The sequence below is a fragment of the Bufo gargarizans genome, chromosome 4 (genome assembly GCF_014858855.1).
Source record: "Bufo gargarizans isolate SCDJY-AF-19 chromosome 4, ASM1485885v1, whole genome shotgun sequence".
Taxonomy (NCBI): domain Eukaryota; kingdom Metazoa; phylum Chordata; class Amphibia; order Anura; family Bufonidae; genus Bufo; species Bufo gargarizans.
In genome coordinates, this window is record NC_058083.1 from 420,427,878 (window position 1) to 420,454,296 (window position 26,419).

Here is a 26,419-nt window from a genome sequence, read left to right on the forward strand (position 1 = left end):
GGGGAGGGCTCTGGTTACTGACACTTTTGGGGGGGCTATTGTTACTGGCTAGTGAGGGCAGGCGGGATTAGCCTCAGGGCGAGGGCAGTGGCGACCATCTTAACTGAATAGTGAATTGCAGTTTTATGTAGACTGGTTGCTAAGGGCTGAATCTTATTAAATATGGGGTAAGTCAGTCTTAGGCTGCTTTCACACTAGCGTTCGCTGGTCCGCTCGTGAGCTCCGTTTGAAGGAGCTCACAAGCGGACCCGAACGCAGCCGTCCAGCCCTGATGCAGTCTGAATGGAGGCGGATCCGCTCAGACTGCATCAGTCTGGCGGCGTTCAGCCTCCGCTCCGCTCGCCTCCGCACGGACAGGCGGACAGCTGAACGCTGCTTGCAGCGTTCGGGTGTCCGCCTGGCCGTGCGGAGGCGTGCGGATCCGTCCAGACTTTCAATGTAAGTCAATGGGGACGGATCCGTTTGAAGATGCCACAATGTGGCTCAATCTTCAAGCGGATCCGTCCCCCATTGACTTTACATTGAAAGTCTGGACGGATCCGTACTAGGCTATTTTCACACTTAGCTGTTCTATGCTAAAAATAATGCAGACGGATCCGTTCTGAACGGAGCCTCCGTCTGCATTATTATGAGCGGATCCGTTCAGAACGGATCCGCCCGAACGCTAGTGTGAAAGTAGCCTAATAGTAACGGATTTTGGAATATCATGTTATTAGTAACAAACATATATGAAAATTAAAATTAGGCTCTAAGTATGACAGTTATCCTTTAAGGGGTTAAATATGCCAAAAAGTGGCATATATTTCTTTATAAATGACCCCCTAAAGGTACTTTCACACTAGAGTTATTCTTTTCCGGTATTGAAATCTGGTAAAGGGTCTCAATACAGAAAAACAACACATCAGTTTTGTCCCAATGCATTCTGAATGGAAAGCAATCCGTGCAGTATGCATCAGGATGTCTTCAGTTCCATCCCTTGTACGGTATTTAACCGAACAAAATACCACAGCTTGCACTACTGCACTTGCTGGATCCAGCATTAATTTCCATAGAGATGTATTAATGCTGGATCAGGTACCAAGTATTCTGGAAATCTCTGCGTTGCAGTATCCGGTTTTCCGGTCTGTGCATGCGCAGGGACATAGGAGAAGCTAGTTTCGCCTTTGAAAAATGTAAATACCGGATCCCTTTTCAGGATCATACCAGAACTGGTATTTCACCGGATCCGTCTAACGGTTCCGGAAAAAAACAATATCCATTTACATACGGTTTTCCATTGTCGGAAACTGCCTGCCGCATCCTCACAACGCTAGTGAAAGTACCCGAAGACTTTTTTTTTTTGTATTTCGCACTATTCCCACTGTAACTGGGGCCTCCAGCCTGCTGTTCAGGATTTTGTAGCACTACTACAGCTCTACTCTCCTCTGCCACGTGATCGCTGGGCTCCCTGCATACACTGACATCCTGGAACACGACCTCCTCACTGCCCCGTCACTACCTACATTCCTCCACAGGACACACGACTTGGCCATCACCCTGAAGCATCATACACAAGAGAGCAAACAGCTGAAGTGACCCCTTTACAAGCTCCATATATGTGCCGACAACTCAGTGGACTTTAACAAGTACTTGGTCTCCGAAAAAATGGCGGCCACCGAGCAAGAATAGGGACATTTTCTATGTAAAGGTATGCCACCTTTTGCTACCCTGGAAATAGAACTGTATGTAAAACCATAACCAAATCTCCGTATACAATGTGGCCATGACAAAGAGGCGTTCAGGAAATGGTTCTCCTCCTCCAGGTGCAGTGGTGATGTCACAGCCGGCCAGGTGAACAGGGTCCGGGTTGGCAGAGGGAGCAGTCACCCGAGCTTCATTCCAGAGGAGGAAGAAGAACAGGCGCCTGCAGTCTGAGGAGTCAATATGGTGACCGCCCACATCGCTGGCCTCCTTCCCCTGACGGTTCTGTGGCTGGGCCTGTGTGAGGTGGTGGCGGTGCCGGAGCAGGGGATCTGGAGTTCTCCCGTTATTAATGTGAGTGCGGCTCATGTTTGGGGGTTACCCGGGGCGCGCATCATGTGAACCCTGGCCACATGGAGCTGTCATTCTTCACACCAGGAAATACAGGAACCAGATGTGACAGGCTGAGACTTGTAGTCCCACAGACTAGCCATGTACACAACTTGCCTTTATCTTTGTCAGACTGCATCCTAAAGAGCCAGGCTTTCGCCCCCCCCCCCCTCTGCGGAGCCAGGCTGTCGCTATCCCCCCCCCCCCTCTGCGGAGCCAGGCTGTCGCTATCCCCCCCCCCCCCCTCTGCGGAGCCAGGCTGTCGCTATCCCCCCCCCCCCCCTCTGCGGAGCCAGGCTATCCCCCCCCCCTTTCTGCGGAGCCAGGTTGCCCCCCCCCCCCCCCACTTCGGAGCCAGCGTCCCCTCCCATCACTTTTTCTAGATGCAGCCTAGGTGACCTCCTTTAGTGCCAGTGCCCACTCCTCTTGTACAGACAGCCTTTGGGCCCACAGTAGTCCCCACGACATACACTTCTCCGGCTTTGATCAGTCGTGCAGACCATGGCTGTCCGTTCTGCACTACTGCAGCAACTATTTCAGGGGAGAGGACATATCTGAAATTCGTTGGTATTGGAGGTTTCCAATAGTGATCTGTGGTGGCTGAGCGTCATGGTTAGGGATGAGCGAATCGACTTCGGATGCTCATCCCTAGACATGGTATTGGGTGTCACCCACAGACCCTGCTTGGTCATACAAGAGGCTGAATAAAGTTTGGGCACTGTATGACATATAGTACGGCCATGTGCTTATTGATTTAGGTGTCTGGTGGACTCCCTGATGAGTACTTACAAGAGATGGCTACGGTTCTCCTCTGGTCATTAGACAAGTGATGGGAGCACATATCAGGGGGACATTTATCACAAGTGGTGCAAACTGTAGCATCCAATCAGATTTCTCCTTTCATTATTCAGAGCGCCTTTGGAAAATGAAAGGATAAATCTGATTGGTTCTTATGGGCAATTAAGCTAGTTTCCCTTAGCACTGGTTTTGATAAATCTCCCCAGGGTCTGATATGGTGACAAGTGGTCCCTTTAGGGTGCTGGCACTGTGCGGATTATGCACAGAATAAATGTGATGCAGTACCACCAAAGTGTACGATATTTTATTTAATAAATACATAAAATATCCCAGAAGCGCTATATCTCCCTCCTCACTGCAAAGCAGCAGAACCGCAACACAACTGCCGCACTATAGTGCAAAGATAATGAGAAAATCGACGATACTGCGCTCTAACTTATATAGATTGCAAGACCTAATACCCCCCCCCCCCCCACCTCCTAGTTTAAAAGCACTCCACAGACTCCGTAAACTTTGCGTTACCTGGTGGATGGGCTTCATGTAACACGGGGTGCGGTGAGTAATCCTCGGATCTTGCAGGCACAGGTCGGGTGCTAAAGAACACAGAGTCGCGCCCAGGCCAGTGGCGCGGCTCTTGAAACCCTACAGTGGTTCGCGATCGCACGGAGCGAGAGTGACGTCACTACTATGAGTACGGAAAGTGACGGGTACCACAAGACCTCTCTGCGCGGTTCGGATAGATTCGCTATCCTTCGTCAGGAAAGATGGATGGCTGTTCCTGCATATTCCCCCTTCCTTCTATGTGCCTGCTGTACCCCCGCTGATTTAACCCTATGAGTGCCACTTATTATGTTTCCTCTTTTGACATCTGTTAAACCTGTGTTCTTTATTTTCATTCAAATGCGAAAAGTTATATTTCCATATTTAACCCTGATGTGGCCAGGGCGTCCATATCAAAGATCCACCTCGTTTCTAATCTGGACATCTCCTAATCCCCACCTGACAATCTCTATCCCACAGAAAGTTGATCCTGCAAATTTCCCAAGGTGTTTATCCCTATAATGTCGCGATAAAGGGTGCCCCTCCTATTTTCTCTCAATATTATATATATGTTCTCCTATTCTTTTTTTGAGGAGTGTCTTCGTTCGCCCAATATACATTTTTTTTAGCAGGGACAGGTAATCTCATAGATTACGCCTGAGCTGTACATATGACCCTTCGGTATTTTTAACCTGTGTTTCTTTTTTATTTATTTTTTTGCATCCCTGAAATTTTTTACAAGGAAAGAAGCCTTTTAATCTGCCATCTTCTGTCTTGTCTTTACTGGTTGGTGCTCTGGTGTTCCCAATATTTCTAGCTCTGCGATAGACCAATCTTGGGGCCTTTGGGACAAGGTCTCCTATTATTTTATCTCCTTTTAGTACTTCCCAATATCTATTGATTACTTTCTTGAATTTTGAGACCTGACTGTTATAGGGAATAATTATTGGTGGGCTGGTCCACATTTCTTCTTTCTCAGGATACTTCTTTTTTCTTTTCCCATCCTCCAAAAGTGTGTGCCTATCTAGATGTCCCATCTCTGCTCTACATCTTATTAGTTTTCCCTGATCGTATCCCTTCAGTTCAAACCTATTCTGCATACATTTTGCCTCTGCTTCATAGTGTTCTTCTTTTCTGCAGTTCCTCCTTATGCGCATAAACTGGTTCCTCGGTACGTTTTCTAGGTGGCAGCTCTCAATGGAGATGAAGCTGGTCACATCAGTGGGTTTATTATATGTTTTTGTGCAAATTTTGCCATTTTCGATAAATATTGTCAAATCTAAAAAGTGAATTTGTGTCTTCCTGTATGTCGGGGTAAATTCTAGATAAAATTATTTTTTTTTTAAGATCATTAAAAAATTCCTGTAATGCATCTCCCCGATACGATGGGCCTACCCGGTGGATTTTTGGGATCTTTATGAATTTTAGGGTTATAGTAAAACGCCGCAATTTTCGGGTGTTGTATCTGGATAAAGGTAGCTTCTTTATTTTGCAGAATGCGTAATGCCCTCCCTTTCTGGACAAGTTCTTTAAGCTGTTTGTTATATAATTCCGTGGGAGCATGCTTCAAACGTTGGTACGTCCTCTTATCATTCAATATATTCATGGCCTCATTATGATATTGCTCCTTGTCCAAAATAACATTGCCTCCTCCCTTATTAGCTGGGCGGATAATGACCTTGTTATTCTGCTGCATAGAAATGATGGCCTTTTTCTCCTCTTGCGATATGTTGCTCATGTATTGTGGATTTTTGGGTAATTAAAATGTCCTGATTTCCCTAGTTGTTTGATTCCTAAAAGTATTGAATGCAGACGAGTATTCTTGCAGGGGGTTGTATTTTGATTTGGGTTTTAGATCAGTGTGAATAAAAGCGTCTGTGTTAGCATTAGTAGCTACTATTTCCCTTACCTGGTTTTATCTATTTTCCTTTTCTTTTTTTATAAAGTACTTTTTTAAGGCCAGCTTCCGCATGAATATTCTAATGCTCACAAAGGCTTCAAATTTATTGAAAAACGTACTGGGGGCAAACTTGAGACCCTTTCTCAAGATACCGGTCTCTCCTATAGTGAGTGTATGTTTGCTGATGTTATAGATTTTTTTGGGCTGAATCCTCCTTGTGGTACCTGTGACTCTCCGTAGTCATAGTAGTGACGTCACTCTCGCTCCGTGCGAGCGCGAACCACTGTAGGGTTTCAAGAGCCGCGCCACCGTCTGGGGCGCGACTGTGTTCTTTAGCACCCGACCTGTGCCTGCAAAATCCGAGAATTACCCACCATACCCCGTGTTACCTGATGCTCATCCACCAGGTATCATCGATATTTTATTTATTTTATGCACTTATATAGCGCTACTATATTCCGCAGCGCTTTACAGACATTAGTATCCAACTGTCCCCAGTGGGGCTCATAATCTAAGTTCTCTATCAGTATGTCTTTGTAGTGTGGGAGGAAACCAGAGAATCCGGAGGAAACCCACGCAAACATCGGGAGAACATACAAACTCCATGCAGATATTGTCCTTGGTCAGATTCGATATTGGACATTGTTTTCTTAGGTGCAGAAATGTACAATCCGCATGTCAGTTTGTGTGATCCTGCACCTTCTGTAGAGGGGTTTCTCTATAGCAGGCATCGCCAACCTGCGGCTCTCCAGCTGTTGTAAAACTACAACTCCCACCATGCCCTACTGTAGGCTGATAGTGGTAGGCAGTCTGGGTATGCTGGGAGTTGTAGTTTTGGAACAGCTGGAGAGCCTCAGGTTGGCCATCCCTGGTCTATAGACTTCAGTGGGGTTGTGAACATAAACAGAAAAACTGCATGAAAATCCTCACCAAAAACCAGATACAATGCACCAAACCCACAATAAATAGTGCAGATTTATGTACGGTTTTGGTGTGGATTTCATGTAGCTTTTTCTGCACACAAATCTGCCCCGTATGCAGGAACCCTTAAAGGGGTAGTCTCATTTTGGCAAATAGCTTTTATTATGTAGAGATAGTTAATACAAGCCACTTACTAATGTATTGTGATTGTCCATATTGCCTCCTTTAATTCATTTTTCCATTACATTGTATATACACTGCGTTTCCAGGGGTTACGACCACCCTGCAATCAGTCAGTGGCAAATGTGCTTGTACAATATAGGAAAAAGTGGCGGCCTCTCTGGTGGCCGGGACCGTGGGAGCTCACATAGCATGGAGCTTTTTCCTATAGTGTGCAAGCATGGCGATCGCTGATGGATTACGCAAAACAATATGGACAATCATAATACATTAGTAAGTGCCCTGTATTATCGTTCTTTACATGCTAAATGCCCCTTTCTGGTGAGACAACCCCTTTAGTAACCAAGTATTCTATCGATTAATCAAAAAAAAACTAATATAAAAACTCATCAGCCCCCTCCAGTGCCATCAGCCTCCTTCATGCCGCCCCCCCCCGGTAATACTTACCTTTCCTGGCAGGGTGCGCGGCTGGCCAATATGGAGTCCGCAGGAGAAGGACCGCAGCGTCTTCTTCCCAACATGCACTGGGACCTGACGTTGGACAGTGTCAGGCAGCGCACGCTGACGATGTGTGCAGCGCGGTGCCGACGGGAGACCATAGAGTGGTGAGTGATGGGCTTCACTTCACTCGCGCTCTGTGGTCGCATGATCAAAACAATCCTCGATGCAGGAAAACTGCATCGAGGATTTTTTTGTGTCGATTACATTGAGTAACTGCTGCAGCCCTAGTATGTATGCATCATCTAACACAGGGGTCAGCAACCTTCGGCATTCTAGCTGTGGGGAAACTAAGACTCCCAGCATGCACACTTTCTTGGCTGTTCGCGGAACTCCCAAAGAAGTGAATGAAGTATGCTGGGAGTTGTAGTTTCACAGCAGCTGGAGTGCTGGTCCCTGTTCATTGGGGAACGCCTATCAGATCAGGCCTCCATCATTTCTTGTAAGTGCCAAACCCAGTTGGATTCCCATTGATTTCGTAAAGCCAAAGAGCTAGAGAGCTGCAGCCCCTCTGTTTGGGATCAGTAGGCGTCTCGGACCATGCGCCCCACCAATTATATCTACAGATGTGTTCCATACTGCTCGTGCCGTTAATGCTAATTTGCATATGTGAGCGCAACACAGAAAAATTTAAAACGGTGAATCAGTGGAATACATTTTTTAGGCAGCCTGTATACTTGTCCTTACTGTGTGGTCTGTGCCGGGACGTGTGATGTATAAATGTACATAGGCAAATCCTCACTGCACCCAGTGATGGTGTTGGCTGGTCCACCCCCGCAGAGCTGTACATCCCATGGCGGAGGCCTCATGCAGACTGTAAGTCCAAGTGCGGAGAGCCTGTAGGTGCCCTGTGTGCCTGGGAGGAGGGGAGGGGGTGCCTCCTTACAGCACTTCCTTATTGTCAAGATGTAGTGACATGTGAAGGAGCACGCCACAGTTCTTCTAATCCACATGAATGATTCAAAATGCCTCTCTACCTCCTTATAAAAACCAGAGGCAATATACTGTATTTCTTTGGGTACTGTATTACGGATCCAGAATGGTACCTACAGGCGAAGATTTCTGTACGGTTTTCCGTGCCAAAAACTGCATGTTTTACTTTGTGGCCTTTGGGTCAGATTTGTTGCTCTTTTGCCGCACATCTCGCCCTTCCATTAAAATGGGTGAAGACCGCGCAAAGAATTGACATGCTGCAGATTTCAAAATCTGCACCACAGGTCAATTTTCACCTGGAAGAAAGTGTAGGAAGCCAAGTGTACGTGAGATTCGTCTGCTGGCTCCGTATTACGCTGCGGTTTTTCTGCATAGGAATCCGCTCTGAAAAAACTGTGTGTAATCCACATACCTTCGGCCTCCTGCACATGTTGTGGAATATGGGTTCGCTTGCGTTAAAAGCAGCATATTTCAGCTCCAGCAAAGTGTATAAGATTACATAAATCTCTTGTACGCTTCTGTGCGCAAACTGACCTGCATTGCGGATTTCAAGATCCACAGCACGTCAATTATGTTTGTGGTTGTAGCCGTAGATGTCGCCCTTTTCAGTGGAAGGGTGAGTTCTACGGCAAAACCACATCCAATCCGCACCAAAAAACGCTGTTAGAAATTGCGGATGTTGGTGCAGATCTTGCATGCATTTACCCGCACGGGTGTGCAGGCAGCCTTGGGGTACTTGCACATGGTGCAGATTGATGAGCAGAAAATTGGCAAAAAATCTGCGCCAAACCATGCACATAAATCAGCACTATTGCGTTTTTTTTTTTTAATGCAGATTTGATACAGTTTTGCCACAGATCTCGCCCTTCATTTTAAAAAGGGACGAATCTGCACAAAAAAACGCAAACATAATTGATAACCTGTGGCTTTGGAAATCCGCTAAGGGTACATGAGATTTGGTTACTCTCATACACTTTGCTGGTACTGTACGCCACTGCGGTTATTGCGTATTCCGCAGTGTGTGCCGGTGGCCAAATCCCGCTATGGGCAGTTTTTCCAGCTCAGCATATATCCAAAAATTTACAGCAAAATCTACAATAGAAAAATCTATACTACGTACATTGGAGCAATGAAACAGGAAAATACCGCCACTTTCTTCTTTTCCAGATACCTATGGGTGTATGCACACGAAGAGTATTCCATTCATATATTTGTGTGCAAAGTCCACAGCATAACACAACACCCGCTACCTAGATGAGGTTTTCTCATGGACACAGTGTTTTTATTTTTTTATTTTTTTATGTTACATGTGGAAAGTGACCAGATTTTTGGAATTTGTAGCATGTGGATTTTCAGTGTAATTCAAAGGATGAGATCTGGGCAAATCTACATCAAAACCCGAAATAAACAGATGCAGATTTTATTGCAGAAACAGTGAAATCTACATTAAAATCTGCATAAACTACACTGTTGTGTGCATGCAGCCTAGTGGCGGGTTTACACTGCCTGATTGTTGGGCAGATTATCTGAGATGAATGTCCCAGTAATGTGCTCCTGCTCGCCGGAGTGTGGACATCCAGCCTAAGTGTCTCTTTCACTCCTCAAAACGATGAGTGCACAATATGAAGTACTTGCGGCGATCTTATTCAGAGTGTAGTGCTCTGAAGTCCTGTGACAGCGCTTCTTTCTCTCATTAGGGTACTTTCACACTTGCGACAGGATGGATCCGACAGGCTGTTCACCCTGTCGGATCCGTCCTTACGCTATTTCGCCGTGCCGCCGACCGTCGCTCTGTCCCCATTGACTATAATGGGGACTGGGGCGGAGCTCCGGCGCAGTTCGCGGTCAGAGGCCGCCGGACTAAAAAGTCGGACACGTAGGACTTTTAGTCCGGTGGCCTTTCGCCGCGCACTGCCGTGCTGCGCTGGAGCTCCGTCCCGTCCCCATTATAGTCAATGGGGGCGGAGCGGCAGTACGGCGAAATAGCGGCAGGACGGATCCGTCCACACTTGCGGCAGGACGGATCCGACAGGCTGTTCACCCTGTCGGATCCGTCCTGCCGCAAGTGTGGACGGATCCGTCCTGCCGCTATTTCGCTGTGCCGCAGGGCCGCCGCTCCGTCCCCATTGACTATAATGGAGTCGGGGGCGGAGCTCCAGAGCAGCACGGCAGTTCGCGGTGAGAGGCTGCCGGACTAAAAAGTCGGACATGCAGTACTTTTAGTCCGGCAGCCTTTCAACGTGCACTACTGTGCTGCTCTGGAGCTCCATTATAGTTAATGGGGATGGAGCAGCGGTCTGGCGGCACGGCGAAATAGCGGCAGGACGGATCCGACAAGGTGAACAGCCTGTCGGATCCGTCCTGCCGCTAGTGTGAAAGTAGCCTTATCGGGATCCTGATCAGTCAGAAAAATACATTGCAATACCGGATGCATTTTTCCGTGTCATCTAGCAAAACAGATCCTGTATTTATTTTTTTCCCATTTTTAAAGGTCTGCGAATACCGGATCCGGCACAAATACATTCCTATGGAAAAAAATGCCAGATCCGGCATTCAGGCAAGTGTTCAGTTATTTTGGCCGGAAATAAAACTGTAGCATGCTGCGGTATTATCTCCGTCCTGAAAAGTCAAAAAGACTGAACTGAAGACATCCTGATGCATCCTGAACGGATTGCTCTCCATTCAGAATGCATGGGGATATGCCTGATCAGTTCTTTTCCGGTATTGAGCCCCTAGGAAGGAACTCAATGCCGAAAAAGAAAAACGCTAGTGTGAAAGTACCCTAAGTTCCACCGCGATGAACCACCAAAGAAAACTTCTGCAGATTGCATCCTTCTAAATAATATAAAGATCAAGGGCAATCGCACTTAGTGTAAGGCCTCATGCACACGACCGTTACGTTTTTTGCGATCCGCAAAAAACTGAAGCTGCCCTTGTGCCTTCCGCAATTTGCGGCACGGAACGGGCGGCCCATTGTAGAAATGCCTATTCTTGTCCGCAAAACGGACAAGAACAGGACATGCTATATAATTTTTGCGGGGCCATGGAACAGAGCAAAGGATGCAGACAGTACACGGAGTGCTGGCCGCATCTTTTGCAGCCCCATTGAAGTGAATAGGTCCGCACCCGAGCCACAAAAACTGCGGCTCGGATGCGGACCCGAAAAACGGTAGTCTGCATGAGGCCTAAAGGTGGATTTACAGGAGTAGATAATCAGGCGCTCATTCCACACAATCTACCCGTGTGAAGGTGCCACTGATCACCCGATGAAAGAGCGAAAACTGTGTTTCGTGCAGGCACCTATAATCATTTCTGGGCAGCAGATTGTGCGGCCTAAACTGCGATCTGATGCCCAGAAATATCTAGCCATTTCCTCATCCTCCTACTGTGGAAGTGATCGCTGCATGTAAGTACATCTCTTCACCTCCACTGAAGGAGCAGCCGGCTGTCGGGAAGGAAGCAATCTGCTGCTTATCTGGACGTGTAAATGCTCCTTTAGTCTCCAATGCAAACAAGGAGTGCACTTTAATTGCACTTACAAAGTTAACAACCAAATCAAGCTTATAAAGTAGAGATTCAAGGCACCAAGTTCCTGCCTGACCCTGGTTTTCAGCCTCTGCTTCTTCTGGGCCATGCTAGGCATAGTCATCATTCTGTAATATTTAGCCGCATATCTCCTGCTCAAATAACCATAAAATCCATCCAGAAAAGTCACTATGCTGTCACATACAGTACAGACCAAAAGTTTGGACACACCTTCTCATTCAAAGAGTTTTCTTTATTTTCATGACTATGAAAATTGTAAATTCATACTGAAGGCATCAAAACTATGAATTAACAGGAAATGTACGGTAATTCAAAAATATACAGCAAAAATAATAGGCTTATAGAGATACGTGTATAAAGTTCACTTTTAAATCTTCAACTAGTAGAATCACAAGCCACCTCACAATCCAACATTAGTGTGCAAACCTGTGGATGATGAAAAAAACGCACTATGGTGTAGCAGGTTCCAAACGACTAACGCTCCATGTGAACAAATTTATACTCACAAGATCTATACACGCCTTCACTTACAAGGGATCTTGTGAGTATAAATTTGTTCACATGGAGCGTTAGTCGTTTGGAACCTGCTACACCATAGTGCGTTTTTTTTCATCATCCACAGGTTTGCACACTAATGTTGGATTGTGAGGTGGCTTGTGATTCTACTAGTTGAAGATTTAAAAGTGAACTTTATACACGTATCTCTATAAGCCTATTATTTTTGCTGTATATTTTTGAATTACCGTACATTTCCTGTCTATTTCCTGATGGAAGGACTTTGGCCCTAAGTGTGCTACACCGGTTTTTATGGGCCCTGTGCTGCTGAAGTAGTTATTTATGAGTTGCAGGCCTTGTCATAAATGACATGCCGCCTCTGGCAGTCCGCGTGTGTAGATTTCAGTTATCATTTACCCCAGTTTCTGGCATACATTGCAACAAGTGTGTTGAGACCAATGGCTTCACTCTGTCCCCAACCCCTTTTCAGAAACTGGCGAGGGTGGTGTAAAAATGCCAGTCGCAAACAAATCTGTTCACAGTGGCATTTAAAAATTAGCAAAACCGGGTTTTGCAGCTTTTTAACACCAAATCCGTGGTGAATGATACATTTCCTCTGTATAATACTTCCTTAGTCAATCACATGACGTCTAACACCGACTCATACTATACATTCCCATTCATTCTTTTCTCTTGAGTAGTCATGTGATGGCTCTGAACAAATCAGAAATTAAAAATGTCCGCTAGCCTTCCATTTCCGCGCAACTCCGTGGATGCTTAATGAAATCCTATCCATATAATATCCAGAGGATAGGTCATCAGTATGAAAATCTCGGAAAACCCCCTATAATACATACAGTTATGCTGAGCTCCACTGTGTGGATTGGTGGAGAGCAGCATATATCTGACCCCATTGTTTTAGGTTGTGTGTCAAAAAAAAAAATCGTACTCCCTTCGCACTACTCCGGATCCTTTCAGTGGTCTTCTGGTGCCTGTCCTGTAAACTCACATGTGCAGCTGCTGCCAGTGTCTGGTCACATATGCCACTTGGGGTCATATCACCCCTGAGGGCAGTCATTGGCTGCGGTGGCACATGACCCCTTTCTTTTGGAGGTCCACAGGATGGATGCTGAGAGTCGCCAGGGAGCTGAATAGAGCAGCTGAGTGTGAATTTTTTTATTTTTTCCTTAACAGGTTATGTTCCGCAAAGCTGGACAACACCTTTAAATTGATCTTCTGATATCAGAGATACATGTGAGGTCACTTTGGTGAAATTTGGTTCTCATGGACTGTTCCCGAGAAGAGGCTTCGAGAAATAGGGTTGTTCTACAGTATATGGCAGCTGCTTTCACTGGCTATAGACATTAGATAAAAAAAAATAGAACCGCCTCCTCCATAATGTAGGCCAGACCATCATGAAGATTACAGATAAATGTCAGTAGCTCTATGTGCCAGATAATCAGCATCTGGTAATGACCGATCAATGGCCAAAACATCCCAGCCAGGCAGACACAATTTCAGCAGATTATCTGATGTTAGTTGGTCATTTTTGCATCACGACCATATTTATGAAGCCCCTGCACCACTTTTTTCCCACACATGTGCATTCTTGTATACATACCCTGTCCTCCTGATATCTTCCTTGTGTAGAAAGTAGGGGTGCACCGAAATTCCGGCGGCCGAAAATGGGCCTAATCCATTTCGGCCGATATTGGTACATATTGGCAGAAAATATGGTTGGTTATATACGTTCGGGCGGGCGGCCGGCCGGCCGCACCCCTCATGCTGTGCCTCCTAAACGCTTGCCGCTCTAAAGAATCTCCGGCTCAGTGCTGCGCAGCCTGCTGTGTCTGCTCTGTGCTACTGCTGTTGTTAGTGTAGCGTGGCCGAGCTCTGTTCGTTCCGCGGTACAGGAGCTTTTGTTTCCTGTACCCGGCCGGACTGACAGGAAGTGCTCACTTAGTGTGCACTTCCTTTCAGTCCGGCCGGGTACAAGAAACAAATGCTCCTGTACCGCGGACTGAACAGAGCTCGGCCACGCTACACAGGCTACACTAGAGGTGACAAAGGAGGGGGAGGGGGTGTGTAAAATGAAAGTGACAAGGGAGGGGGGTAGAATGAGAGTGACAAGGAAGGGGAGGTAGAATGAGAGTGACAAGGAAGGAGAGGTAGAATGAGAGTGACAAGGAAGGGGGGGTAGAATGAGAGTGACAAGGAAGGGGGGGTAGAATGAGAGTGACAAGGAAGGGGGGGTAGAATGAGAGTGACAAGGAAGGGGGGGTAGAATGAGAGTGACAAGGAAGGGGGGGGTAGAATGAGAGTGACAAGGAAGGGGGGGTAGAATGAGAGTGACAAGGAAGGGGGGGTAGAATGAGAGTGACAAGGGGGGGTAGAATGAGAGTGGGAAGGGGGGGTAGAATGAGAGTGACAAGGGAGGGGGGTAGAATGAGAGTGACAAGGGAGGGGGGGTAGAATGAGAGTGACAAGGGAGGGGGGGTAGAATGAGAGTGACAAGGGAGGGGGGGTAGAATGAGAGTGACAAGGGAGGGGGGAAATGAGAGTGACGAGGGAGGGGGGGGGAGTGACATTTTTTTTTAAATAACCACTTTGGGTGGCATTGTGTGTATAATATCTATGTATGTTTAACTTTATATTTTAATTCACTTTCCTTTTTTTTTTTTACTTCAAAAAAGTATTTTAAAAGTATTTGGGCAAAAAGGCAGTTTCGGTTTTCGGTCAAGGGCATCCTGAATTTTCGGTTTCGGTTTCGGACCAGAATTTTCATTTCGGTGCACCCCTAGTAGAAAGCGTTCTGTGACCAGTTTTGATCAGATTTGCAGTCATTCACCGATCTCTTCACAACTCCTCAGACTCTCATTTTGTCTCCAAGCCTGATGTGGCATGACCCTGCACAGAAGTGTCATACTGGTGTTAGAAACTTGATATCTCCAGTATTTTATAGGAGTCCTTTTTGATAAATCCGTTCAACATAAGCCACTATCAGGTATCCCTAGCCTGATTCTGCCTCCTAAGGGCTCATGCACACGAACGTATTTTCTTTCCGCTTCCGTTCCGTGTTTATTTCTTTATTGGAATTTTTTAATGCCAAATAAAGAACAGCATAACAAGTCATTGTTTACATTGATCTACAAAACAGCATATATGCATAACTTTTAATTCCCCCCCCCCCCCCCACCATTCCCTAGATTCACATCGCCCAACTATCACAGTCTATCTCTTCTAATATAGTGCTACTAATGCCTATCTCTTCCTTCACATACTTTTAGTTTCCCCAACCTGTCTTTAAGGTCTTCAATTATGTACCATGTTGTTAGGACCACAGGTTTATACCCCCCTAGTGACCAGGCCCTTTTTTACAAATCGGCACTCCACAACTTTAGCGGTTTATCGCTCGGTCATGCAACTTACCACCCAAATGAATTTTACCTCCTTTTCTTCTCACTAATAGAGCTTTCATTTGGTGGTATTTCATTGCCGCTGACATTTTTACTTTTTTTGTTATTAATCGAAATTTAACGATTTTTTTGCAAAAAAATGACATTTTTCACTTTCAGCTGTAAAATTTTGCAAAAAAAACGACATCCATATATACATTTTTCGCCAAATTTATTGTTCTACATGTCTTTGATAAAAAAAAAATGTTTGGGCAAAAAAAAAATGGTTTGGGTAAAAGTTATAGCATTTGCAAACTATGGTACAAAAATGTGAATTTCCGCTTTTTGAAACAGCTCTGACTTTCTGAGCACCTGTCATGATTCCTGAGGTTCTACAATGCCCAAACAGTAGAAAACCCCCACAAATGACCCCATTTCGGAAAGTAGACACCCTAAGGTATTCGCTGATGGGCATAGTGAGTTCATAGAACTTTTTATTTTTTGTCACAAGTTAGCGGAAAATGATGATGATTTTATTTTTTTTATTTTTTCTTACAAAGTCTCATATTCCACTAACTTGCGACAAAAAATAAAAAATTCTAAAAACTTGCCATGCCCCTCACGGAATACCTTGGGGTGTCTTCTTTCCAAAATGGGGTCACTTGTGGCGTAGTTATACTGCCCTGGCAATTTAGGGGCCCAAATGTGTGAGAAGAACTTTGCAATCAAAATGTGTAAAAAATGACCGGTGAAATCCAAAAGGTGCACTTTGGAATATGTGCCCCTTTGCCCACCTTGGCAGCAAAAAAGTGTGACACATCTGGTATCGCCGTACTCAGGAGAAGTTGGGGAATGTGTTTTGGGGTGTCATTTTACATATACCCATGCTGGGTGAGAAAAATATCTTGGTCAAATGCCAACTTTGTATAAAAAAATGGGAAAAGTTGTCTTTTGCCAAGATATTTCTCTCACCCAGCATGGGTATATGTAAAATGACACCCCAAAACACATTCCCCAACTTCTCCTGAGTACGGCGATACCAGATGTGTCACACTTTTTTGCTGCCAAGGTGGGCAAAGGGGCACATATTCCAAAGTGCACCTTTCAGATTTTGCAGGCCATTTTTTACACATTTTGATTGCAAGGTACTTCTCACACATTTGGGCCCCTAAATTGCCAGGGCAGTATAACTACCCCACAAGTGACCCCATTTTGGAAAGAAGACACCCCAAGGTATTCCGTGAGGGGCATGGCGAGTTCCTAGAATTTTTTATTTTTTGTTACAAGTTAGCGGAAAATGATGATTTTTTTTTTTTTAATCTTTTTTCCTTACAAAGTCTCATATTCCACTAACTTGCGACAAAAAATAAAAAATTCTAGGAACTCGCCATGCCCCTCACGGAATACCTTGGGGTGTCTTCTTTCCAAAATGGGGTCACTTGTGGCGTAGTTATACTGCCCTGGCAATTTAGGGGCCCAAATGTGTAAGAAGTACCTTGCAATCAAAATGTGTAAAAAATGGCCGGTAAAATCCGAAAGGTGCTCTTTGGAATATGTGCCCCTTTGCCCACCTTGGCATCAAAAAAGTGTGACACATCTGGTATCGCCGTACTCAGGAGAAGTTGGGCAATGTGTTTTGGGGTGTCATTTTACATATACCCATGCTGGGTGAGAGAAATATCTTGGCAAAAGACAACTTTTCCCATTTTTTTATACAAAGTTGGCATTTGACCAAGATATTTTTCTCACCCAGCATGGGTATATGTAAAATGACACCCCAAAACACATTGCCCAACTTCTCCTGAGTACGGCGATACCACATGTGTGACACTTTTTTGCAGCCTAGATGCGCAAAGGGGCCCAAATTCCTTTTAGGAGGGCATTTTTAGACATTTGGATCCCAGACTTCTTCTCACACTTTCGGGCCCCTAAAAAGCCAGGGCAGTATAAATACCCCACATGTGACCCCACTTTGGAAAGAAGACACCCCAAGGTATTCAATGAGGGGCATGGCGAGTTCCTAGAATTTTTTTTTTTTTTGCATAAGTTAGCGGATATTGATTTTTTTTTGTTTTTTTCTCACAAAGTCTCACTTTCCGCTAACTTAGGACAAAAATTTCAATCTTTCATGGACTCAATATGCCCCTCACGGAATACCTTGGGGTGTCTTCTTTCCGAAATGGGGTCACATGTGGGGTATTTATACTGCCCTGGCTTTTTAGGGGCCCTAAAGCGTGAGAAGAAGTCTGGAATATAAATGTCTAAAAATGTTTACGCATTTGGATTCCGTGAGGGGTATGGTGCGTCCATGTGAGATTTTATTTTTTGACACAAGTTAGTGGAGTATGAGACTTAGTAAGAAAAAACAAAAACAAAAACAAACAAAAAATTTCCGCTAACTTGTGCCAAAAAAAATGTCTGAATGGAGCCTTACCAAGGGGGGGGGGTGATCAATGACAGGGGGGTGATCAATGACAGGGGGGTGATCACCCATATAGACTCCCTGATCACCCCCCTGTCACTGATCACCCCCCCTGTAAGGCTCCATTCAGACATCCGCATGATTTTTTACGGATCCATGGATACATGTATCGGATCCACAAAACGCATGCGGACGTCTGAATGGAGCCTTACAGGGGGGTTATCAATGACAGGGGGTGATCAGGGTAATCACCCCCTGTCACTGATCACCCCCCCTGTAAGGCTCCATTCAGACATCCGCATGATTTTTTACGGATCCATGGATACATGTATCGGATCCACAGAACGCATGCGGACGTCTGAATGGAGCCTTACAGGGGGGTTATCAATGACAGGGGGTGATCAGGGTAATCACCCCCCTGTCACTGATCACCCCCCCTGTAAGGCTCCATTCAGACATCCGCATGATTTTTTACGGATCCATGGATACATGTATCGGATCCACAGAACGCATGCGGACGTCTGAATGGAGCCTTACAGGGGGGTTATCAATGACAGGGGGTGATCAGGGTAATCAGGGTGATCACCCCCCTGTCACTGATCACCCCCCCTGAAAGGCTCCATTCAGACATCCGCATGATTTTTTACGGATCCATGGATACATGTATCTGATCCACAGAACGCATGCGGACGTCTGAATGGAGCCTTACAGGGGGGTTATCAATGACAGGGGGTGATCAGGGTAATCACCCCCCTGTCACTGATCACCCCCCCTGTAAGGCTCCATTCAGACATCCGCATGATTTTTTACTGATCCATGGATACATGGATCGGATCCACAAAACGCATGCGGACGTCTGAATGGAGCCTTACAGGGGGGTTATCAATGACAGGGGTGATCAGGGTGATCACCCCCCTGTCACTGATCACCCCCCCTGTAAGGCTCCATTCAGACATCCGCATGATTTTTTACGGATCCATGGATACATGGATCGGATCCACAGAACGCATGCGGACGTCTGAATGGATCCTTACAGGGGGGTTATCAATGACAGGGGGTGATCAGGGTAATCAGGGTGATCACCCCCCTGTCACTGATCACCCCCCCTGTAAGGCTCCAATCAGACATGCGCATGATTTTTTACGGATCCATGGATACATGGATCGGATCCACAAAACGCATGCGGACGTCTGAATGGAGCCTTACAGGGGAGTGATCAATGACAGGGGGTGATCAGGGAGTGTATATGGGTGATCACCCGCCTGTCATTGATCACCCCCCTGTAAGGCTCCATTCAGACGTCCGTATGCTTTTTGCGGATCCGATCCATGTATCCGTGGATCCGTAAAAATCATACGGACGTCTGAACGGAGCCTGACAGGGGGGTGATCAATGACAGGGCGGTGATCAATGACAGGGGGGTGATCAGGGAGTTTATATGGGGTGATCATGGGTGATCAGGGGTTTATAAGGGGTTAATAAGTGACGGGGGGGGGGGGTGGTGTGTAGTGTGGTGTTTGGTGCGACTGTACTGACCTACCTGAGTCCTCTGGTGGTCGATCCTAACAAAAGGGACCACCAGAGGACCAGGTAGGAGGTATATTAGACGCTGTTATGAAAACAGCGTCTAATATACCTGTTAGGGGTTAAAAAATTCGGATCTCCAGCCTGCCAGCGAGCGATCGCCGCTGGCAGGCTGGAGATCCACTCGCTTACCTTCCGTTCCTGTGAGCGCGCGCGCCTGTGTGCGCGCGTTCACAGGAAATCTCGCGTCTCGCGAGATGACGCCTATTGGCGTTAGTGTGACCTGGGAGCGCCGCAGCATTGACGCCTTTCGGCGTTAGTGTGACGGGAGGAGGTTAAATGGGGTCATTATCCTTAGATATTCTGACTCGGGGACATACTCCAAAATGAAATTCCTCCACACTTGATATAACTTTTTACCCAAGACTTCTTTCTTAGTAAGTGCATCTAGCCACTCTAGGTGGAATGTATGGCGTAGTTGGGTGAGTATCATGTCGTTAGTAGGGACCTCAGGTTTAAGCCACATTTTGAGCAGACAGCTTTTGGCTACCATCAATAGCCTATGTCCCGCTTGTGATAAAACTTTTTCGGGTTCCCCTTCCACGTCGGTACTCCCTGATTCTATAGCAACATGCAATATTACCATGTTTGGCGTAACATGTCCCTGAAACTTGCTTATCCGTCTAAAGATCTGGCCCACTTTTTTCCAGAACCCTTCCAGCTTGGGGCAACTCCACAGACCATGAAACAGATCCGTCCAAGGTGTCTTGCACCGGGGACATGCTATCAAGTGTTCTGAATCCCCATCTCTGCCTGGGAAGTTGAAACCATAAATTGCATGATGCAATATTTTGATATGGGTTTCTCGCCATTTCTCATGAACTATTGTCCTGAATAGAGATGTTATACCAGAGTAGGCACATTTGGAAATCTCTTATCTCCAGTATCTGTCCCCATTTGTTGATTATTTTTGTACGATCTTTGGATCTCCATCTGTCCCTCAGCAGTTGATATAACAGCGTAATTGTAGGTCTGGTTTTAAGACTCAGTATTGTGTCGAAGTCATTTGTCTTCCACTCCCGTGAGTGATCTTTAACAAGATTCCTGCTATAATCTCTAATTTGCAAATATGGTAAGTAATTTGGTCCCTGTCAATCCCATTTTTCCTCCATTTCCTGTAGTGTGGCCCAACGGTTTTCCCCTTCCTTGAAGAGATCTCCCATTTTCCTAATCCCTTTTAAGACCCAGGGCTGGAATAGCTTGCTATTTGTTCCCGGTTCAAACCTGAGATTATGAGAAAGTGGGAGGTGTTTGGAGAATTGATATGATAATTGGAATTGTTTCCTCATGATTTTTAATGTCAATATTGTATCCATCTGGCCCCGGGGCTTTTGAGTTTCACAATCGCTTGATCACTGATTGAAGTTCCTCATCCGTAAAATCCGCGTTCAAGCGTGATACCTGTTCTTGAGTAAGCTGCGGTAAGTGTACTTTGTCAAGAAGGGTGTCAGTTAAATTGGCTTGTGCCTCGTCTTTGTAGAGAGTGCCTTATAGTATTCCCCCACAATGTTATTTATATCAGCTGGATCATGGACCACATCATGATTCTTGTTTTTAAGACTGGAGATGAACTGAGGTTGCCTCCTTCCCCTGGCCAAGTTAGCCAGCAATCGCCTGGCTTTATTCCCTGTTTTGTAGGTCGCCTCATAAGATGTGAATATCAGAGACTCCTTTTCCCTTGTAAACTGGTCAAATTACTGGCGTGCCTCAGTCCACCTCCGCCTATTTTCCCCTGTGGGGTCCTCTGAGAAGGCCATGTACGCCCGTCTAACTTTGTTACTTGCCTGCTCAAACCGTGCTGAAACCTTTTTCTTAATTCCAAATACATAGTTCATTATCCTCCCTCTCATTACGGCTTTGGAAGCTGTCCAGAACAGTTCCGGCTCACCCATATGTTCCTTATTGGTATTCCTCCCACCAGCTTATTACTTTATTCACAAAGTCCTTGTTTGAGATCATATGTGATGGAAACCGCCACAGATAGTCTGAGCCCTTGAGGTAGGTGTCCCGCAGAATCAGCTCCACCAGCGCATGGTCAGATATGACCAAGTCTCCTATGGTCGCCGACTCCACTCTTCCCTGCAAGGAGTGGTGTATTACTATGTAGTCTATACGTGACCAGGAACCCCTTGCATGGGAGTAGAATGTGTAACTCCTCTCATCTGGGTGTAGTCTGCTCCACGGGTCAATCAAACCCACCCCATCCATTAGTGGTTCCATGGTCCTATCCTGCGCTCTATCCCCCCCCAATCCACTCTCTTCCCTTTTCCTATCCTCTGAGGAATTTACCACTGAGTTGAAATCGGCCCCTATGATTTTGTTAGGGCAATCATCTTGTAGGAGGGTTTGTTCTAACTCCACAGAAAATTGGGTATTGCTGGAATTCGGGCCGTAAATGCTATAAACACTATATTGGCTCTCTTGTACCTGAAGTAGGACGCTGACCCATCTCCCTTGTTTATCAGCTGTATGACGCAACACCTGACAATTGAACTGTTTGTTGAGCAGGATCAGGACTCCCGCCTTCTTCTGGATTGCTGGGGATCCTACAGCCTTCCCCACCCACAATTTTTTTCCATACGCTCAAAATCCCCTGCTTCCATGTGCGTTTCCTGCAATAGTGCTATATCAGGGCTCAGCTTTTTGAGGTGTCTGAGCACCATCTATCGTTTCTGCAGTGATCACAATCCTTTGACATTTCATTACACCACTTTCATTATTACACCCTATTCACAATGCCCCTTAAGGTACTGGTGGAATCTGTCCGCGAGACTATATGTTAAGATAGACTGTGATACCCCTCCGTCAAATTATAACTCCCTCCCCCTCTCTTTCGTCCCCTTATAAACAGTAGTATTTAAACTGTCCTCCTCCCCTGAATTCACACTCTTTACCAACTTCCTTTTTTCTGAGATGCAAAACTTCACCCACCACTTGTTTGCTTTGACTCTATCAGGTTAGTGTGACATTGCCTCCACAATGTGGTATCTGATATACCAGCAAACTCCCCTTGAACATAACACATTGACCCATACAATGGCCTGCTGTAAGTATTAACAGTATTGGAGCATAACTATCCAAGCTGTCATTGCTTAAACTGGGATGGCATAATATAAAATAAAACATTAACCCATACAATGGCATGTAGTTAGCACATACAGTTCTGGTGCACAACTATCTGAACTGGTTATACTTTAACTGGTGTGGTATACTATAAAATAAAGGATACTATAGACTCAATAATGTATTGAGTTGTTGCAAACAGTCACGGATTTCTGGGTTTGGGCCGATTCTGTGAGCTCTCTCCACCTTGCACCTGCCTTCTAGTCCCAGAGCTGTTGGTAACTCCTGCCTATATCCATGAGGGCCTGCGGTTTGATACTTTCTGGCAGTCCCAGCAGTCTCAGATTGTTCCGTCTGGATCTGTTCTCTAGATCTTCCAGACGATCCCTCAGTGCCATTTTGTTTAAACAACTCCTGGGCTTCACTCTGACTTGGCTGCTAAGTCCTCCATCGAGGACACCCTGCGCTCGAGTTCATCCAAGCGGGAGTCATGCTGTGCTACTGCTTCATGTAGCTCATGCAGCAATTGCCTCAGAGTTTTAGAAAGTGTCTGTCTAATGTCGGGTGCCAAGTGTCTGGCGACCTCGATAGCTAGAGTCTTATAATCAATTGCCGGTGCTACCTTGTTGCATGGGAAACTGTGTCAATGCGACTGAGGCTATCTCCAGTGATGAAGGGCAGGAATCCGCCATCTTGCTGAGCATTGCCCCTTCACACACACCTGTAAGTCGTGTACTCTTTCGGCTCCCGCTCCTCAGAAGGTATCGGTCCATGAACCGAATGCGTTTGATATGCAGGGGACCTTCCTCCCCACTCCCGGTCTCCCTTCTGGCGCTGTACTTTGAGCAGGTGCGCTGTTAGGGTGAGCAGTTATCGGAGCTCCTTCACTCCGTGTCCTGCATCTCAGCGCCGGAACCGGAAGTCCCCCTGTTTTTTTTGCAGACCGCATGTGGAACCATTCACTTCAATGGGTCCGCAAAGACAATGGAAGGTTTCCGTATTTCCGTTCTGCAAAAAAGTAGTGCATGTCCTATTATTCTCCGCAAATCACGGTCCGAGGCCCCATTCCAGTCAATAGGTCCACAAAAAATACGGAACGCACACGGAACACATCCGTATGTCATCCGTATTTTGCAGATCTATACTGTAGAAATGCTATGCCCAGCCCATATTGCTCATTTGTTTGGTGATTAATAAGTTACTGTTTCCGATCCGCAAAAAAACGGATCCCATACAGAAACCATACGGATATGTGTTGTGGAATAACGGAACAGAAGAGGACTTAAATCAGAGAAAAAAATAAAACTCAGATACGGAACAACTGATCTGTGAAAAACGGACCGCAAAACAACAACGTTCATGTGCATGAGCCCAACTCTGATTTCTGGCCTTGTGGGGTTGCTGGTGGGGACCGTCATTGCACATCTTGTCAGCTCCCCGCGTGTATGCTAAACCTACCCGTAGGCCCCATTCTCCTGTGCAGCTGGTATGTGTTGCTAAACCTTTTTTTTTTCCACTGGACAGACAGTATAAATGGCGCATGTTTTTTATTTTTTTCAACATGACCTATGCCTCGTGGCATATCTTGGAGACATCTGTTGGATGCATATGCCAGGAATTCCTCCTCACATGTACCACTGATGCAGTGTGAATACACCCCTGTGGAATATATGGTTTACAGGATCTGCAAATGGCAGATGGATGGAGGATCCTGAAGGGCTTTATACACCCTCTTCTGATTGCTATAGGATGCTATTTTTTTTGTAATGTGCTTTCAGGATATGTGTCTCAAAATTCTGTCTTTCTTTTTTAGGGTGACAAGCCTCTCTTTTTCAGAAAGATATTGTTCAACCATACAAACATACATCTTAAACGTAAGTACCATGCTTTATGTGTTGTGATCATTATTTTATGTCCTGTCGAGTAACTTCAATGGTTTCATGTGGATTGAAAGATCCCTTTGGGGTACGTAGGATGAATGGCAGTAGAGCATATCATTAATACTGGCTGTGTGTCTACCGCATTTTGTGGAACGGAACGTCCTGCCATCTTTAGATAAGTCCTATCCTTGTTCGTAAAACGAGAGGCCTGGAACATAACATATAGGCTGCCCCCACCAATATTAAATGGGGTTGTTAATTGGCCACAGCGATGACCTGTCCCCCTTGTGTTGCATGACCAATTGATGTGACACAAGGGGTGCAGGTTACCACTGCGGGGGTGCCAAACATGATGTTGACAGTGGACTACCTGATTGCTGCAGGGGACCCAACATCAGGGAGCAGGTAAGTATGCTTCACTAATCACTCCACAGGTCCGGCCACAAGGTGGGTCTTCCAAAAAATCCCAGAGGATGAACAACCCCTTTTAACTTTTGCTATGACCTTTAAATTTTTTCTGAAGGGTCAGAATTAATAATCAGAAACTTGTGTTTTCAAGTTCGGCGTACAGGTGCGGTTATCTAAGATTCCCGTTATAGATTTCGCTACCACGGACCATAACGGAATTCTATGACGGCATGCACCATGGAAGCCTATAAGAGGCATTCTGTCATAATAGAAGTCTATGGCCAGCATGCAATACGGAATGCCTCTTATAGGCTTCTATGGTGTATGCCGTCATAGAATTCCGTTATGGTCCGTGGTAGCGGAATCCATAACGGGATTCTTAGATAACCCGAACCTATACACGGAGTCAGAATGGCTTAAAAAAAATCTTACCTTGCAACCTCCATTCCAACGCCTCCTAGGTTACCTGCCAGTCTGTGTTTCCTGATCCCACACAACACAGGAAATAATATGACCATTCAGCCAGTCACTGAGGTGGGCCATCATTGTCCTGTGTCGAGAGGGACCAGGAAGTAGAGACTGATCGCAGACCTGGAAAGCTTCAAAACAGTAGTGGTGGGGAATCGGTGTGATTTATTTATTTAATTGCGTGCTAGACAACTCTCCCATTTAAGCTATCTTCACTTTTCTGCTAGCGGCTGTATTCAGATTTACAGGGAGGGATTATGCCGCACATGGTGATATTTTTCTTATCAAAACGATGGATGCCGTAATTCAGCCTTGACAGATACCATTATAAATCAGAAGGCTCTGCAGGTGTGAACATGACCTTAACTAGTGGTAGGATTACTCTGTAGTTTAATAAGAGTTTTCTAAAATCATTTCTTAACTTTCTTTTAACAGTTGACAAATTTGAGTGTGCAAGTCCTACAAATATTACCGTGGAATGGTATCTGAAATATCACAAGTGTTACAGCGAGTTTTCCACCATTGAGGTAAGTGTTAAAGTGAATGTGTCAGAAAATGACCCATTGTTTAAATTGCATTCCTATGTTTAATATATTTTTAAAGAATTTTTGATGCTGTTATTTTTAATTTTCCATGTCAATATCTACACTGCACTGCACCGCCAATGTTTATTATACTGGGGTGTTGGGGGGGGCGCACTGCCCCACCAATGTTTATTATACTGGGGTGTTGGGGGGGAGCGCACTGCCCCAACAATGTTTATTATACTGGGGTGTTGGGGGGGGGGGGGGGGGGGGGCGCGCACTGCACCACACCACACCGCCAATGTTTATTATACTGGGGTGTTGGGGGGAGCGCACTGCCCCAACAATGTTTATTATACTGGGGTGTTGGGGGGGCGCACTGCCCCACCAATGTTTATTATACTGGGGTGTTGGGGGGGAGCGCACTGCCCCAACAATGTTTATTATACGGGGGTGTTGGGGGGGGGCGCGGGCGCACTGCACCGCACCGCCAATGTTTATTATACGGGGGGGGGGCGCACTGCCCCAACAATGTTTATTATATCGGGGTGTTGGGGGGGGGGGGGGGGGGCGCGGGCGCACTGCACCGCCAATGTTTATTATACGGGGGGGGGGGGGGCGCACTGCCCCAACAATGTTTATTATACTGGGGTGTTGGGGGGGGGGGCACACTGCCCCAACAATGTTTATTATACTGGGGTGTTGGGGGGGGAGCGCACTGCTCCACCAATGTTTATTATACTGGGGTGCTGGACGCATCTCAGATTCATTTGCATATGTATCAAATCGTTTTT

General features: G+C 46.0%; 1 protein-coding gene across 1 annotated transcript in view; it reads left to right on the top strand.

Moving 5' to 3' along the window:
• The first annotated feature begins 1,708 nt into the window (after positions 1 to 1,708).
• The window catches only part of TMEM87B (transmembrane protein 87B), a 57,262-nt gene continuing 32,551 nt past the window's right edge, over positions 1,709 to 26,419 (top strand). Inside the window, exons 1-3 of the mRNA XM_044289692.1 lie at positions 1,709 to 2,034; positions 24,159 to 24,219; positions 25,537 to 25,628. Of these exons, the coding sequence (XP_044145627.1) occupies positions 1,924 to 2,034; positions 24,159 to 24,219; positions 25,537 to 25,628 (264 nt within the window). The 5' untranslated portion in view covers positions 1,709 to 1,923. The remainder of the gene's footprint in view (positions 2,035 to 24,158; positions 24,220 to 25,536; positions 25,629 to 26,419) is intronic.